The following is a 12,352-nucleotide window of genomic DNA, read 5'->3' on the forward strand; positions in this document are numbered from 1 at the left end:
TGTCCAGGTGCAGAATGAATGCGAAACAGCCTCTCTTTTCCAGCATCACCTTAGGGATTTTTTTTTTGCAGGGGATGAGGGGGGTGACTTGTATTTCACTACTGTAAAGCTAACCCAATGAACCTAATCATCATTCTGGGACACAGGGAAATCTGCTTATTTTACCATGCTAAATCTTACCAAATACAGGCTCCCATACAGTCTTCTAGACAATAATGTAGCAGTCTTGGGAGTTATTTTGGGGGTTTCCTATTAGTAAAGACTGCAGAGATGCTACCATTGAGGGAGGAGAGAGACTTTGTCAGTGATGCGTTTGTCATTGCAGTGGTAGAGAAGGAGAAACTAGCTGCTCCGAGGAAAACCTATTACAAGCCCCTCCCCTTGTTGGCACATAGCCACGCCTACCTGACATGTCTCTAAGCCCCTGGAAAATAAAGGCAAGGAGCTGGTATGAGGCGGCTTACCTAGATGCAAGACTTTGGCTTGCGCACCTCTGGTGCCCCTATAGGGGATCCTGGTGGGGAACCTAGGGGCTGGAAGAAATGTGTTGGCTTACAGGTATTGTTTTTGATTGATGTACTGTTGGGATTATTTTAAGCTGTGATGGTCAAAACATTGCATGCTTGGGAATGTAATTAATGTAATTGGTAGCCAACAGGGGAAGAGGACTGGCTACATGTTAAAGGACAGGTCATAATGGGATGGGTAATAGTTCATGTATATGCCAAGGTTACATGCTCTTAAATGTAGAACCATGGGACAGATTAAGGGGATGTTAATTAATGCTCAATCAGTGAATCAAAAATCCTTGTGGTTACATGATTTGATTAAGAAGGCAAAATCTGAACTGATTTTAATTATAGAGACTTGGTTAAAAACAGAAAGTGAGGTTTCTGTGTCTCAGTTGTGTCCTAAGGGCTATAAGTTACAGTTTGCTTTTTGAGGAAGGGGGAGGGACTACAACATTGTTTTGGGAGGAGTGGGCGGTTCAACAGGAAAATTTAAAATCTTTAACTGTGAATGGTTATATTTGAAGATATTTCAGCCTTTTAGAGTTAAGGCTTTGCTGATTTATTGTTTACCAGATGTGTCTCGTTCAGTATATGATAAAATTAATGAATTGTTAGCTATGGTAGCCCTAGATTTTCCTTATACATTAGTGGCAGGTAATTTCAAATTGCATACTGATAATTTGGAATCTAGTTTAACACAGACTTTTGTGGATTCCTTATTGGATGTTGCGTTAGCTCCTTTGATTACAGGAGTAATACACAGGGCAGGGCATGTGTTAGATTTGATTATAGGATCTAATCAGTTTTATGAAAAATGGGATTGAATCTTTTGAGATCTCATAGGGTTCCTTGGAGTGATTATTTGGAATTAAATGTGATATGTGGCCAGTTATTGGGACAGGTAAAATGAGCTGTTAAAAAGATTGGGATTTAAGTGCCCAGGGCTAGGATTGATAAGGAAAGGTTTGATAGGAGAGTGGTGAGTTTGGCAGAAAATTCATTGGGAGGATCTGCTTCAGATTTGTTACAGCAATGGCATGAAGGGGTAAGTATGATTTTAAATGAGTTGGGACCTTGGAAACCATTGAAATGTAAGTTGAGTTCAAAGAAGAAATGGTATACTGAGGAATTACAGGCGTTAAAGAGGGAGGTTTGGCGATTGGAAAGGATTTGGTGGAAACACTTTACTCCATATAATCATAGGCGGTTTGGCCTATCGGAACTTTGGGCATGCCCCAGTGGGCCGGTCTGCCCAACCACATGGTTGGTGTTGGTCGCAGTGGCCCCATGCCCATGGAGCCACTGTGCACAACCTCAACCCACAGCAGCTTTTGTCTCCGCTCAAGGCTGCCTTAATGTTGTATGCGGTGGCCTCAGTACAGCAGAAGCATGGGCCGAGGACACCTCCTCCCCTCATGCAACCCCACAACGGTGGGGAAAAAGTCCAGCTGCTTCCCCTCACATCCTGCCTCCCTGCCAGTGGCCGGAGGGATGAAGAAAACAGTTGCGGGCTGCCAGTGGAGCCGATAAAAGGAGCTACTCAGCTTATCACTGCTGCTAGAACTCAGGTCCAAAGACCAAAGCTGCAGACTGCTACCAGATCTCAGGCCAGCGAGGTCATAAAATAGCTGTGGGCCATTGGCAGAGCCAAAAAAGGAGCTGCTCAGCTGAGGGAGACTGGCAGGGCCAAAGGCAAGACCTGCAGGCCAGTAGGGCTGAAGAAAGGAGAAAGAGGCAGGCTGCGTGGTGAAAAACAAACTGAAGCACAATTGTGAGAGGGAGGTGTGTGTTTGTGTGTGCATGCTTCACTCTCTCTGTGTATGAGAGAGGGGCCATGCTTCTGTCTGTCTGTGAGAGAGGGAGAATGCTTCTGTCTGTCTGTAAGAGAGGGAGTGTGCTTCTGTCTGTGTGAGAGGGAGCATGCTTCTGTCTGTCTGTAAGAGAGAGAGTGTGCTTCTGTCTGTGTGAGAGGGAGCGTGCTTCTGTCTGTCTGTGTCGATGAGAAAGGGAGTGTGCTTCTGTCTAAGTGAGAGAGTGTGCGTGCTTCAGTCTGTCTGTGTCTATGAGAGAGGGACCATGCTTCTGTCTGTCTGTGAGAGAGGGAGCATGATTCTGTCTGTCTATGAGAGAGAGAGCATGCTTCTGTCTGTGTGAGAGGGAGCGTGCTTCTGTCTGTCTGTAAGAGAGAGAGTGTGCTTCTGTCTGTGTGAGAGGGCGCGTGCTTCTGTCTGTCTGTGTCGATGAGAAAGGGAGTGTGCTTCTGTCTATGTGAGAGAGTGAGCGTGCTTCAGTCTGTCTGTATCTATGAGAGAGGGAGCGTGCTTCTGTCTGTCTTTGAGAGAGGGAGCATGCTTCTGTCTGTGTGAGAGAGGGAGCGTGCTTCTGTCTGTGTGAGAGAGTGAGAGAGCTTCTGTCTGTCTGTGAGAGAGGGAGCATGCTTCTGTCTGTGTGAGAGAGTGAGCGAGCTTCTGTCTGTGAGAGAGGGAGCATGCTTCTGTCTGTGTGAAGCAGCATGCTTCTGTCTGTCTGTGAGAGAGGGAGCATGCTTCTGTCTGTGTGAGAGAGTGAGCGTGCTTCTGTCTGTGAGAGAAGGAGCATGCTTCTGTCTGTGTGAGAGGGAGCGAGCTTCTGCCTGTCTGTGAGAGAGGGAGCGAGCTTCTGCCTGTCTGTGAGAGAGGGAGCGTGCTTCTGTCTGTGTGAGAGAGTGAGCGAGCTTCTGTCTGTCTGTGAGAGAGGGAGCGTGCTTCTGTCTGTATGAGACAGTGAGCGAGCTTCTGTCTGTCTGTGAGAGGGAGCATGCTTCTGTCTGTGTGAGAGAGGGAGCAAGCTTCTGTCTGTCTGTGTGTGAGAGGGAGCATGCGAGAGGGAGTGTGCTTCTGTCTGTGTGAGAGAGGTAGCGTGCTTTTCTCTATCTGTCTGTGTCTATGTAAGAGGGAGCATGCTTCTGTCTGTATACAATAGAATTAATTGGCATAGAAAGACGAATATTTATCATAAGAATGTTGTACAGGAGAAAAAAAAGATTTTTCAGCTGTGATTGCAGAACATGCAGGAAGTGCTAGGGTTCTGTTTGATGTGGTTAATAGATTATTAGGAAAAGAGATCATTAATACAGTTGATTTTAGCTTGTTGCCAAGCAGTGGGGAGTTTAGGATTTCATTTGTTAAAGAAACTGGAAGGCTTAAGAGGTCAGTTTGAGTGGGTTTAGAACTGGATATGTTGGAGAACAATGATGTTGTGAACTCCCAGGGAGATGTTCAGGGTAGTGGTGGGTTGAGGTGGGTGTTAGCCCAATTTGAAACACTCTACATGATGGGATTTAAACTAGGGATGTGAATCGTTTATCTGACGACTGAAACTATCGGACGATATTTTCAATCTCGTCAGATATCGGGGGGTCCCCGATAACGATAGGAAACCCCACGATTAATTTTGTGGGTTCTCTTATCATCATGGGGAGGGCAGGAAGAAAGGGCACTTAAAAGTAACACAAAAATACAGCCCGACCCTTTAAAATTAGTTCTTTAGTATCCCCCATCCTCCGGACCCCCCAAAATTTTGAAGTACCTGGTGGTCCAGTGGGGGTCCCGGGAGCGTTCTCCCGCTCTTGGGCCGTCGGCTGCCAGTAAACAAAATGGCGCCAATGGCCCTTAGCATGTGACAGGGTATCCGTGCCATTGGCCAGCCCCGTCACATGGTAGGAGCACTGGATGGCCCGCACTTTCACCACTTTGGTTTAATGTTTATATGCAGCCCCTAGGGGAACGTATTCATTCATTGACTTTACATGAGTATTTGTACGTGGATGACATTCAGCTGGTATTCCCTCTAGCGAAGAATACGAATAGTTCAGTACAACAGGTTAACGATAAATTGGGGGTAATTACGGCTTAGCCAAAATCTAATGGACTTGTGCTAATGTCAGCCAAGACTGAGGTGCTTAGGATTGATAAGGTAGGAGAGATGCCCTCTCTTTGACATTTGAGATAGATGGTTATTTGTCAGAGACCATGCAGGAGGTAAAAGATCTTGGACTGGGCACCCTATCCTCTCTGCTAATCTAGATCACTACTAGTGGTATCTAAATTGATAATCCATGGCACAACCCAGGCTAAATAAGATTCTACTATCAGAAATAAAGGATTAGTAATGAGTTTTGTTCAGATGTTGAATTAGGGGACACTGTCTCCAATGTTATAGGACCCCCTCCAGGGGGCAATCTATCGTTGTATTTACTGTATTCTTGCACTATTGTACTCATGGACTACTGCTCTATTTGTATGTTTCAAATAATCTCAATAAAAATATGTGAAAAAAAATAAAAAGATCTTGGACTGATATTGGAAGCCAGTTTGGAAGGGGAAGTGGTGGTTTCTAGGATTATTCAGCACATGTATGGGAATGAAGCTTCAGCTATTTTCTCAACTGAAATCCTTCTCTGATTAGTTTAATTTTAGGAAAATTGTAAAGAGTTTGACTACTTCACATTTAGATTATTGTAATGTTATTTTAGTGGGTTTGCCATTGAGGTTAGTGAGAAATTACAAATGGCAAAAAATGTTGAGGCTAGAAGGTTATTAGGGTTTTCAAGTTATATCTCAGTGGTTGCAATGCTACTGAGATTACATTGGTTACCTGTTGCATCTGGCGTGAAATTTAAAATTTTGACATTGACTTTTAAAGTATTGAGGGGGAAGGCCCCTGATTATTTAAAGGATAAGGTCACCCAAGAGGATGTTCAGTTCGATGGAAGAGGCATATTTGGTAGTGCCAACAGTTAGCATGATACATAGGCAACACATACAAGCTAGAGGGTTTTCAATGGTGGCTTCACAGTTGTGGAATGATTTGCCAACACATATTTGCCAAGAGGAAGCCACCAGAAAACAGCTGAAAACATGGTTGTTTCCAGGGGAAAATGCCTGATTCTATTTGTCAGTGGCAATCAATGCGAGATTCTTTTTAATTGATATGATTTTAATATGAAATTAGTTTTTATATTTGATTTTATGTGAAATTTGTTTTTTGCTTTGTTGATATATATATATGGTACTTTTGGATTGTAAACCAAAAGTATTGATTAGCACTGTTGCCAGAAGGCAGTCTAAAAGTGATTTTAAATAAATAAAAAAATAAAATAAACAGCACATGCAGGCGTTCATCAGCAGAATTACCTCTATTAGGCAATGACAGCACTAACTGTGAGTCACTGGTTGAGTTTGCAGGTCTTCCGTTGCGGTTTCCTGGTGCCTCGGATGGATTATAGGGCGGAGGAGGTGTTTCAACTATAAACAAGAATAGACCAGTATTAACATTCTGTTGTATTCTTTTTCAAAACCTTGCTATGGGACTATTACCGTTGTAATGCCAAGTTACCCAAAACTCAGACACTTCAGAATTGAAAAAAGCACTTTTGCAATGTCAGTCCATCGCAAATGGTTTGCTATAGTGACATTTTACAATGTTGAGAAATACAGGTGTTCTAACTTATTTGCCTGTACCTCAGGATGCTTTTCCACTGTCATGTAACCTCTACCACATCATCCAAAATTGATGAGAAAAGCAGCATCATATATTACATGCCTACATCAACAGAACATCTATTCTTACGCTAGAAACTATGAAGTCCATATTATTATGCCTTATCAAACATAGCTCTGGAATTTTGTAATGGAATATCTAAATGAAAAAAAATATAGCCTTATACAATTCAATATATTTGTGGGATGATATCAGAAAAAACACCAGTGATGTCATTCACGATCTAATTAGAGTGTAAAAATGTACTGAGATGTAACTGTTGGGTGTCTATGACTCCATACTTTCAAAATATTTTTCTTTAAAGTTTGTACAGCTCTCCATAGTGCTACCCTAGTGCTATGATCATCAACTCTAAGAATCAGTATCTTTCTCCAGTTTTATTGCTAGGGACATCTGCACAAGTGTAGACAGCCTTATACAAAATGATAGGGTGTGAGGTAAAACTTTTTGCCTGGGCTATCAGACCTGAAGGATTTCATCTTGATCTTTTGGTTCTTCCAGGTCAAGGCAGGAATTGCTATCAAACTTCCTAGCTTTACATGTCAGTGTTAGTGCCAATAGAGTCTTGTTTTATAAGCATTGATATTATAAATTAGTCTTTGTGTCCACTGCAATGCTGCAGCACTTTGAGCATGTGCATTAATACAGTATATCAAGCACCATGATGATCCAATGCCATAGATATTTCTATTCAGGGTAAAAACATATCTCAAAATGCTGGTCTCCATGGGGAATGCCAATATTCAAAAATACTACATTTTGTTTCTGATGCATGCAAAGAACTTAATTTCTAACAAAAAAATCCCCAAACATAAAAAAATCTGAAAATGCCAGAGGTATCTGCTTTGGTTTAGGCTCTGATGGGATGAGATTTGATTTTAAAACACAAAGCTGCTTGCGAGCTAGTTGAGGACAACAAATGAATAAAAATGTTTCAAGATGAATAATTGATGTTATTTTGCTCTCATCTAGCTCAGAACCTGCTGAACCGATTTTTCTCAAGTTTGGCTTACTGACAGGGGGTACTAATGAAGGTTGTAACAAACTTTAAGAAAACAATGCCTTTCCTTTGGAAACTATGCAGCGGTGAAAAGTGGGGGTTAACATGCCAGTGCCCTTCCAAACCTAGCAATGGTGGCGTCAGGGGGTGGCTCAAGGCAATCTGATGCCTGCGCCCCTCTTCCGAGGCATGTCAAAAGTCAAATCACTGAGGAGGCCAAGGTGGAAGGTTCCCACTTGGGAGTCTGGCCCTTTTGGTGATTTGAAATGCTGGAAAGGGAAATGCAGGCGTCATGGTTCCCAGAGAAGTGACAGTTAGAGAACCCGTGACAATATTCCTACGAAGTTGATAATCCTGTCACAGTCCTAGGAACCTTACCACCTGCCTCCCACCCTTCCCCAGAATCTGCCTCCTGGAGATGTAGGAGATGGGTGAATGGCCGGGGTCTGTGTGTGATGCACTCTTTTATGCCAGTGAAAGGCTATTAGGCATCCTAGACAAACCTCATAGTCTTGCGCCAACCTTCCCCTCCTTCCAGCCTCCCCATACACATTTAACAATTATGTATTTAAATTCCCTGACCCAGAAAGAGAGATTTTGCATGAAAAAGGACATTCAATGACCTTCTAATGTAGAAATATTACTTACAATACCATGTATATTATATTTACATGCACTGCTGTGGTACCAATCAGAAAACCCTGCAAAAAAATCACTTGGAACTCAAATGGTATTAGACCTATTGTAATGCATATTGGGTGTGCGCTAAGCCATGAGTAAACTGAATTACAATTATAATATACTACACACCCATATCAAAACAGCTCTAACCTCCACACTCAAACAGTAACAAGCTTACTTATAAATAGGCAATGCTGCAACTATTACACTAGGTCCCAGAATACTAATACACCTCCTATTATGAAAACAGAACAAGTCAAACTGCTCTAGAGCCCTACACAGAAACTACACCCTAGTAGAATATCTCACCTTGGCTATAAATACAGAACACAGGAACCAGGCTGCTGGCGCTAATCTTTAAAAAGGAGATAGAGCAGCTTTTATACTAGATCAAAGGGGAAAGCAGTGCATAGTTCAGAGGGAGGTATCTTCAAAGGATACTAATGACGCAATAGAATTAAGGCATCCCGACAGTGAGGTACCAATAATAAGAAAAGTAGTCCAAGTGCCTGTAATTAAAAACTTACCTGAGCTAAAGGATTCCAATTTATCCCTATCAATTAAAAAGAAGAATAAAAATACAAATAAAAAACACACTTTGAAATATTTGTATGCTAATGCCAGAAGTCTAAGAAGTAAGATGGGAGAATTGGAATGTATAGCAGTGAATGATGACATAGACTTAATTGTCATCTCAGAGACATGGTGGAAAGAGGATAACCAATGGGACAGTGCTATACAGGGGTACAAATTATATCGCAATGTCAGAGAGGAACATCTGGGAGGCGGTGTGGAGCTTTATGTCCAGGATGGCAAAGAGTCCAACAGGATAAAGATCCTGCATGAAACTAAATGCACAATCAAATCTTTATTAGTAGAAATCCCTTGTGTGTTGGGGAAGAGTATAGTGATAGGAAGATTCTACCGTCCAACTGGCCAAGATGGTGAGACGGACAGTGAAATGCTAAGAGAAATTAGGGAAGCTAACCAAATTGGTAGTGCAGTAATAAGGGAAGATTTCAATTACTCCCAAAAAAAGGTTCCCCCCCCCCCTCCTTTTTTTGTTTTTTTGGGATTGTTTACTCTTTTGGGTAACTTGTTTGCACTCTGTTTATATTACCCCAATATTGATTGGGTAAGTGTAACATCAGAACATGCTAGCAAGATAGAGTTCCTGGATGGAATAAATGACAGTTTTATGGAGCAATTGGTTCAGGAACTGACGAGAGAGGGAGCAATTTTAGATCTAATTTTCAGTGGAGCACAGGATTTGGTGAGAGAGGTACCGGCGGTGGGACTGCTTGGCAATAGTGATCATAACATGATCAAATTTGAATTAATGATTGGAAAGGGGATAGTAAGTAAATCCACGGCTCTAGCACTAAATTTTCAAAAGGGAAACTTTGAAAAAATGAGAAAAATAGTTAGAAAAAAACTGAAAGGAGCAGCTACAAAGATAAAAGGTGTGCAAGAGATGTGGGCATTGTTAAAAAATATCATCCTAGAAGCACAGTCTGTTACGTGCCCCGTCCGTGCCCAGCCCATGCATGGGCCTACTCACCTCGCTAGCTCCTCTGCAGGTCATGGGTCGGCCTCCCCAGCAGCAGCCCTTGCTGTCTGTGGGCACGCCTCTCTACTACCTCTCCAGGAGACCCTGTGAGGCCCACCTAAGTCCAAGCGGCCTGGGTCCTTACAGGTTCAACCCAGGGGGACCGCGGGCTTCCAGTGGTGAAGCTCACCCTAGTCTCTGTCTCCTCCTGTGCTCTGCCCCCTGGGGGCAGGTGCTTCTTGGTCCCTACCAGGGAGCTGTTCTCTATTGCTCCAGGACAAGGGTCCACCTCCAAGCACAACAAAGTCCAGATGTATTCCACACATTAAGAAAGGTAGAAGGAAGGCAAAACAATTACCGACATGGTTATAAGGGGAAGTGAAAGAGGCTATTTTAGCCAAAAGATCTTCATTCAAAAATTGGAAGAAGGATCCAACAGAAGAAATTAGGATAAAGCATAAGCGTTGGCAAGTTAAATGTAAGACCTTGATAAGACAGGCGAAGAGAGAATTTGAAAAGAAGTTGGACGTAGAGGCAAAAACTCACAGTAAAAACTTTTTTAAATATATCCAAAGCAGAAAGCCTGCGAGGGAGTCAGTTCGACCGTTAGATGATTGAGGGGTTAAAGGGGCACTTAGAGAAGATAAGGCCATCACGGAAAGATTAAACAATTTCTTTGCTTCTATGTTTACTGAAGAGGATGTTGGGGAGGTACCCGTACTGGAGAAGGTTTTCATGGGTAATGATTCAGATGGACTGAACCATATCACTGTGAACCTAGAAAATATGGTAGGCCTGATTGACAAACTGAAGAGTAGCAAATCACCTGGACCAGATGGTATACACCCCAGGGTTCTGAAGGAACTCTAAAATGAAATTTCAGATCTATTAGTAAATATTTGTAACTTATCATTAAAATCATCCATTGTACTATACAAAAGCAGCTAGCGGAACACTTATATAGCGATAATATCCTATATCCATCACAACATGGCTTTCGAAAACACTATAGCACAGAGACACTAATGCTTGCACTAACAGACAACATCATGAGAGGTTTCGACAGTGGCAAACATTACATTCTAGTGATGTTAGACCTGTCAGCGGCCTTTGATACCATAAATCATGACATACTTTTAAATAGACTACATAAGAACATAAGAACATAAGAAAATGCCATACTGGGTCAGACCAAGGATCCATCAAGCCCAGCATCCTGTTTCCAACAGTGGCCAATCCAGGCCATAAGAACCTGGCAAGTACCCAAAAACTAAGTCTATTCCATGTAACCATTGCTAATGGCAGTGGCTATTCTCTAAGTGAACTTAATAGCAGGTAATGGACTTCTCCTCCAAGAACTTATCCAATCCTTTTTTAAATACAACTATACTAACTGCACTAACCATATCCTCTGGCAACAAATTCCAGAGTTTAATTGTGCATTGAGTAAAAAAGAACTTTCTCCGATTAGTTTTAAATGTGCCCCATGCTAACTTCATGGAGTGCCCCCTAGTCTTTCTACTATCTTCTAAGAACCATGAAATAGGATTAAGTAACAAAACTATCAAATGTTTTAGATCATATCTAAGTAACAGATATTTCCAAATACAAATCAAAGACGTAATGTCAGAAAAAATAAACCTTTAAACAGGAGTACCACAGGGATCAGCCCTATTTGCTACACTCTTCAACATTTACCTGTTACCGCTATGTCACCTGCTGGCTGGTCTGGGCATCACACATTATATATACACATGCGATATTCAATTAATACTACCCATCGATGACACAATTGAAAAAACATTAAACATAGCTAACATGTATCTAGATATCATCATGCAACTACTAAACCAAATTTACAGGTCGATACTGTAAGGCCGCGTTAGAAAGAGTGCGGCAGTGCCGGGCGCACCCTCGTTCCCCGCACGCAGAGTTCTCTTCACATACCGCTCGATACTCTATTCAAATTGCTTGCAAATGCAAGCCGCGTCTGCAAAGCATTAGGGAAGCGTTAGGCCCGCGCAACCCATTTTATTTATTTATTTATTTATTTATTTAACAGCTTTTAATATACCAGTGTTCGTGCGAGCACATCACGCCGGTTTACAATAAACTTGAGAAAGGAGGAAAGTTACAAAAAACAGGGAGTGGGTAATGGAGCAGGAGTGAAAAAAGGGGGGGGAGAGGGGGAGAAGGTAAAGGAGGAAAGATAGCAGCTGAGAAGGTAGAGGAAAGTAACAGTATTTACAAGAGTGACTAAATGGCGTGGGTTAAACATTGTAGCTTAATTATAGCGGTTAAAGAGGGAAATATAGGGTATATAAAAGGATATATATAGTAGCTTATTTACAGCAGTTATATCAGGTTATAAGATAACTTATTTTAGCATTTAACAAAGGTTGTACATTTTAACTTGATTTACAGTGGAGGAAGGTGCCTGGGGTGCGAAGAGGGGTATGGTGGGTGGGGAGGGGGTATATGGAGGGTGTGGGTGGGTGGGGTATAGGAGGGTATAGGTGGGTTGCAGGGGTGTGACTAGGGGGGTTTCAGTGGGGTGGACTACGGGGGGTTGGTGTCGGGGTAGGCCTGTCTGAAGAGCCAGGTCTTGATGCCTTTTTTGAAATTGGGTAGTGAGGGTTCAAGACGGAGGTGTGTGGGGAGGGAGTTCCAGAGTGCAGGGCCTGCGATGGTGAAGGCTCTTTCTCTGGTGGTGGATAGGCAGGCTGTTTTGAGGGGGGGTGTGTGAAGGGTGCCTGTGGAGGTGGATCTTGTGTGGCGGGTTGAGAGGTGGAAGTGGGGCATTTCCTTAAGCCAGGAGGAGTTGTTTTTGTAGAGAGTGTTGTGAAGGATGGTTAGGGTTTTATATTGGGAGCGGAAATGGATGGGCAGCCAGTGTAGGTCTACTAGGATAGGTGTAATATGCTCTCTTCTACGTGTATTAGTAAGGATTTGTGCCATGGCGTTCTGAAGGGTTTGAAGTGGTTTGATGGTGGAGTAAGGGAGGCCTAGTAGCAGGGCGTTGCAGTAGTCCACTTTGGAGAAAATGGTGGACTGTAGGACTAATCTGAA

The 12,352-nt window shown here is 42.6% G+C and overlaps 1 protein-coding gene across 5 annotated transcripts in view; it reads right to left on the reverse strand.

The window, feature by feature from the left end:
- SMAD9 (SMAD family member 9) overlaps positions 1-12,352 on the reverse strand; it is a 97,257-nt gene that overhangs the window by 23,905 nt on the left and 61,000 nt on the right. For all 5 annotated transcript variants that reach the window (XM_029602724.1, XM_029602725.1, XM_029602726.1 and 2 more), the window contains one exon: positions 5,687-5,797. In XM_029602724.1, the coding sequence (XP_029458584.1) occupies positions 5,687-5,797 (111 nt within the window). The remainder of the gene's footprint in view (positions 1-5,686; positions 5,798-12,352) is intronic.

This window comes from Rhinatrema bivittatum, chromosome 5, assembly GCF_901001135.1.
Source record: "Rhinatrema bivittatum chromosome 5, aRhiBiv1.1, whole genome shotgun sequence".
NCBI classification, from domain to species: Eukaryota; Metazoa; Chordata; class Amphibia; order Gymnophiona; family Rhinatrematidae; genus Rhinatrema; species Rhinatrema bivittatum.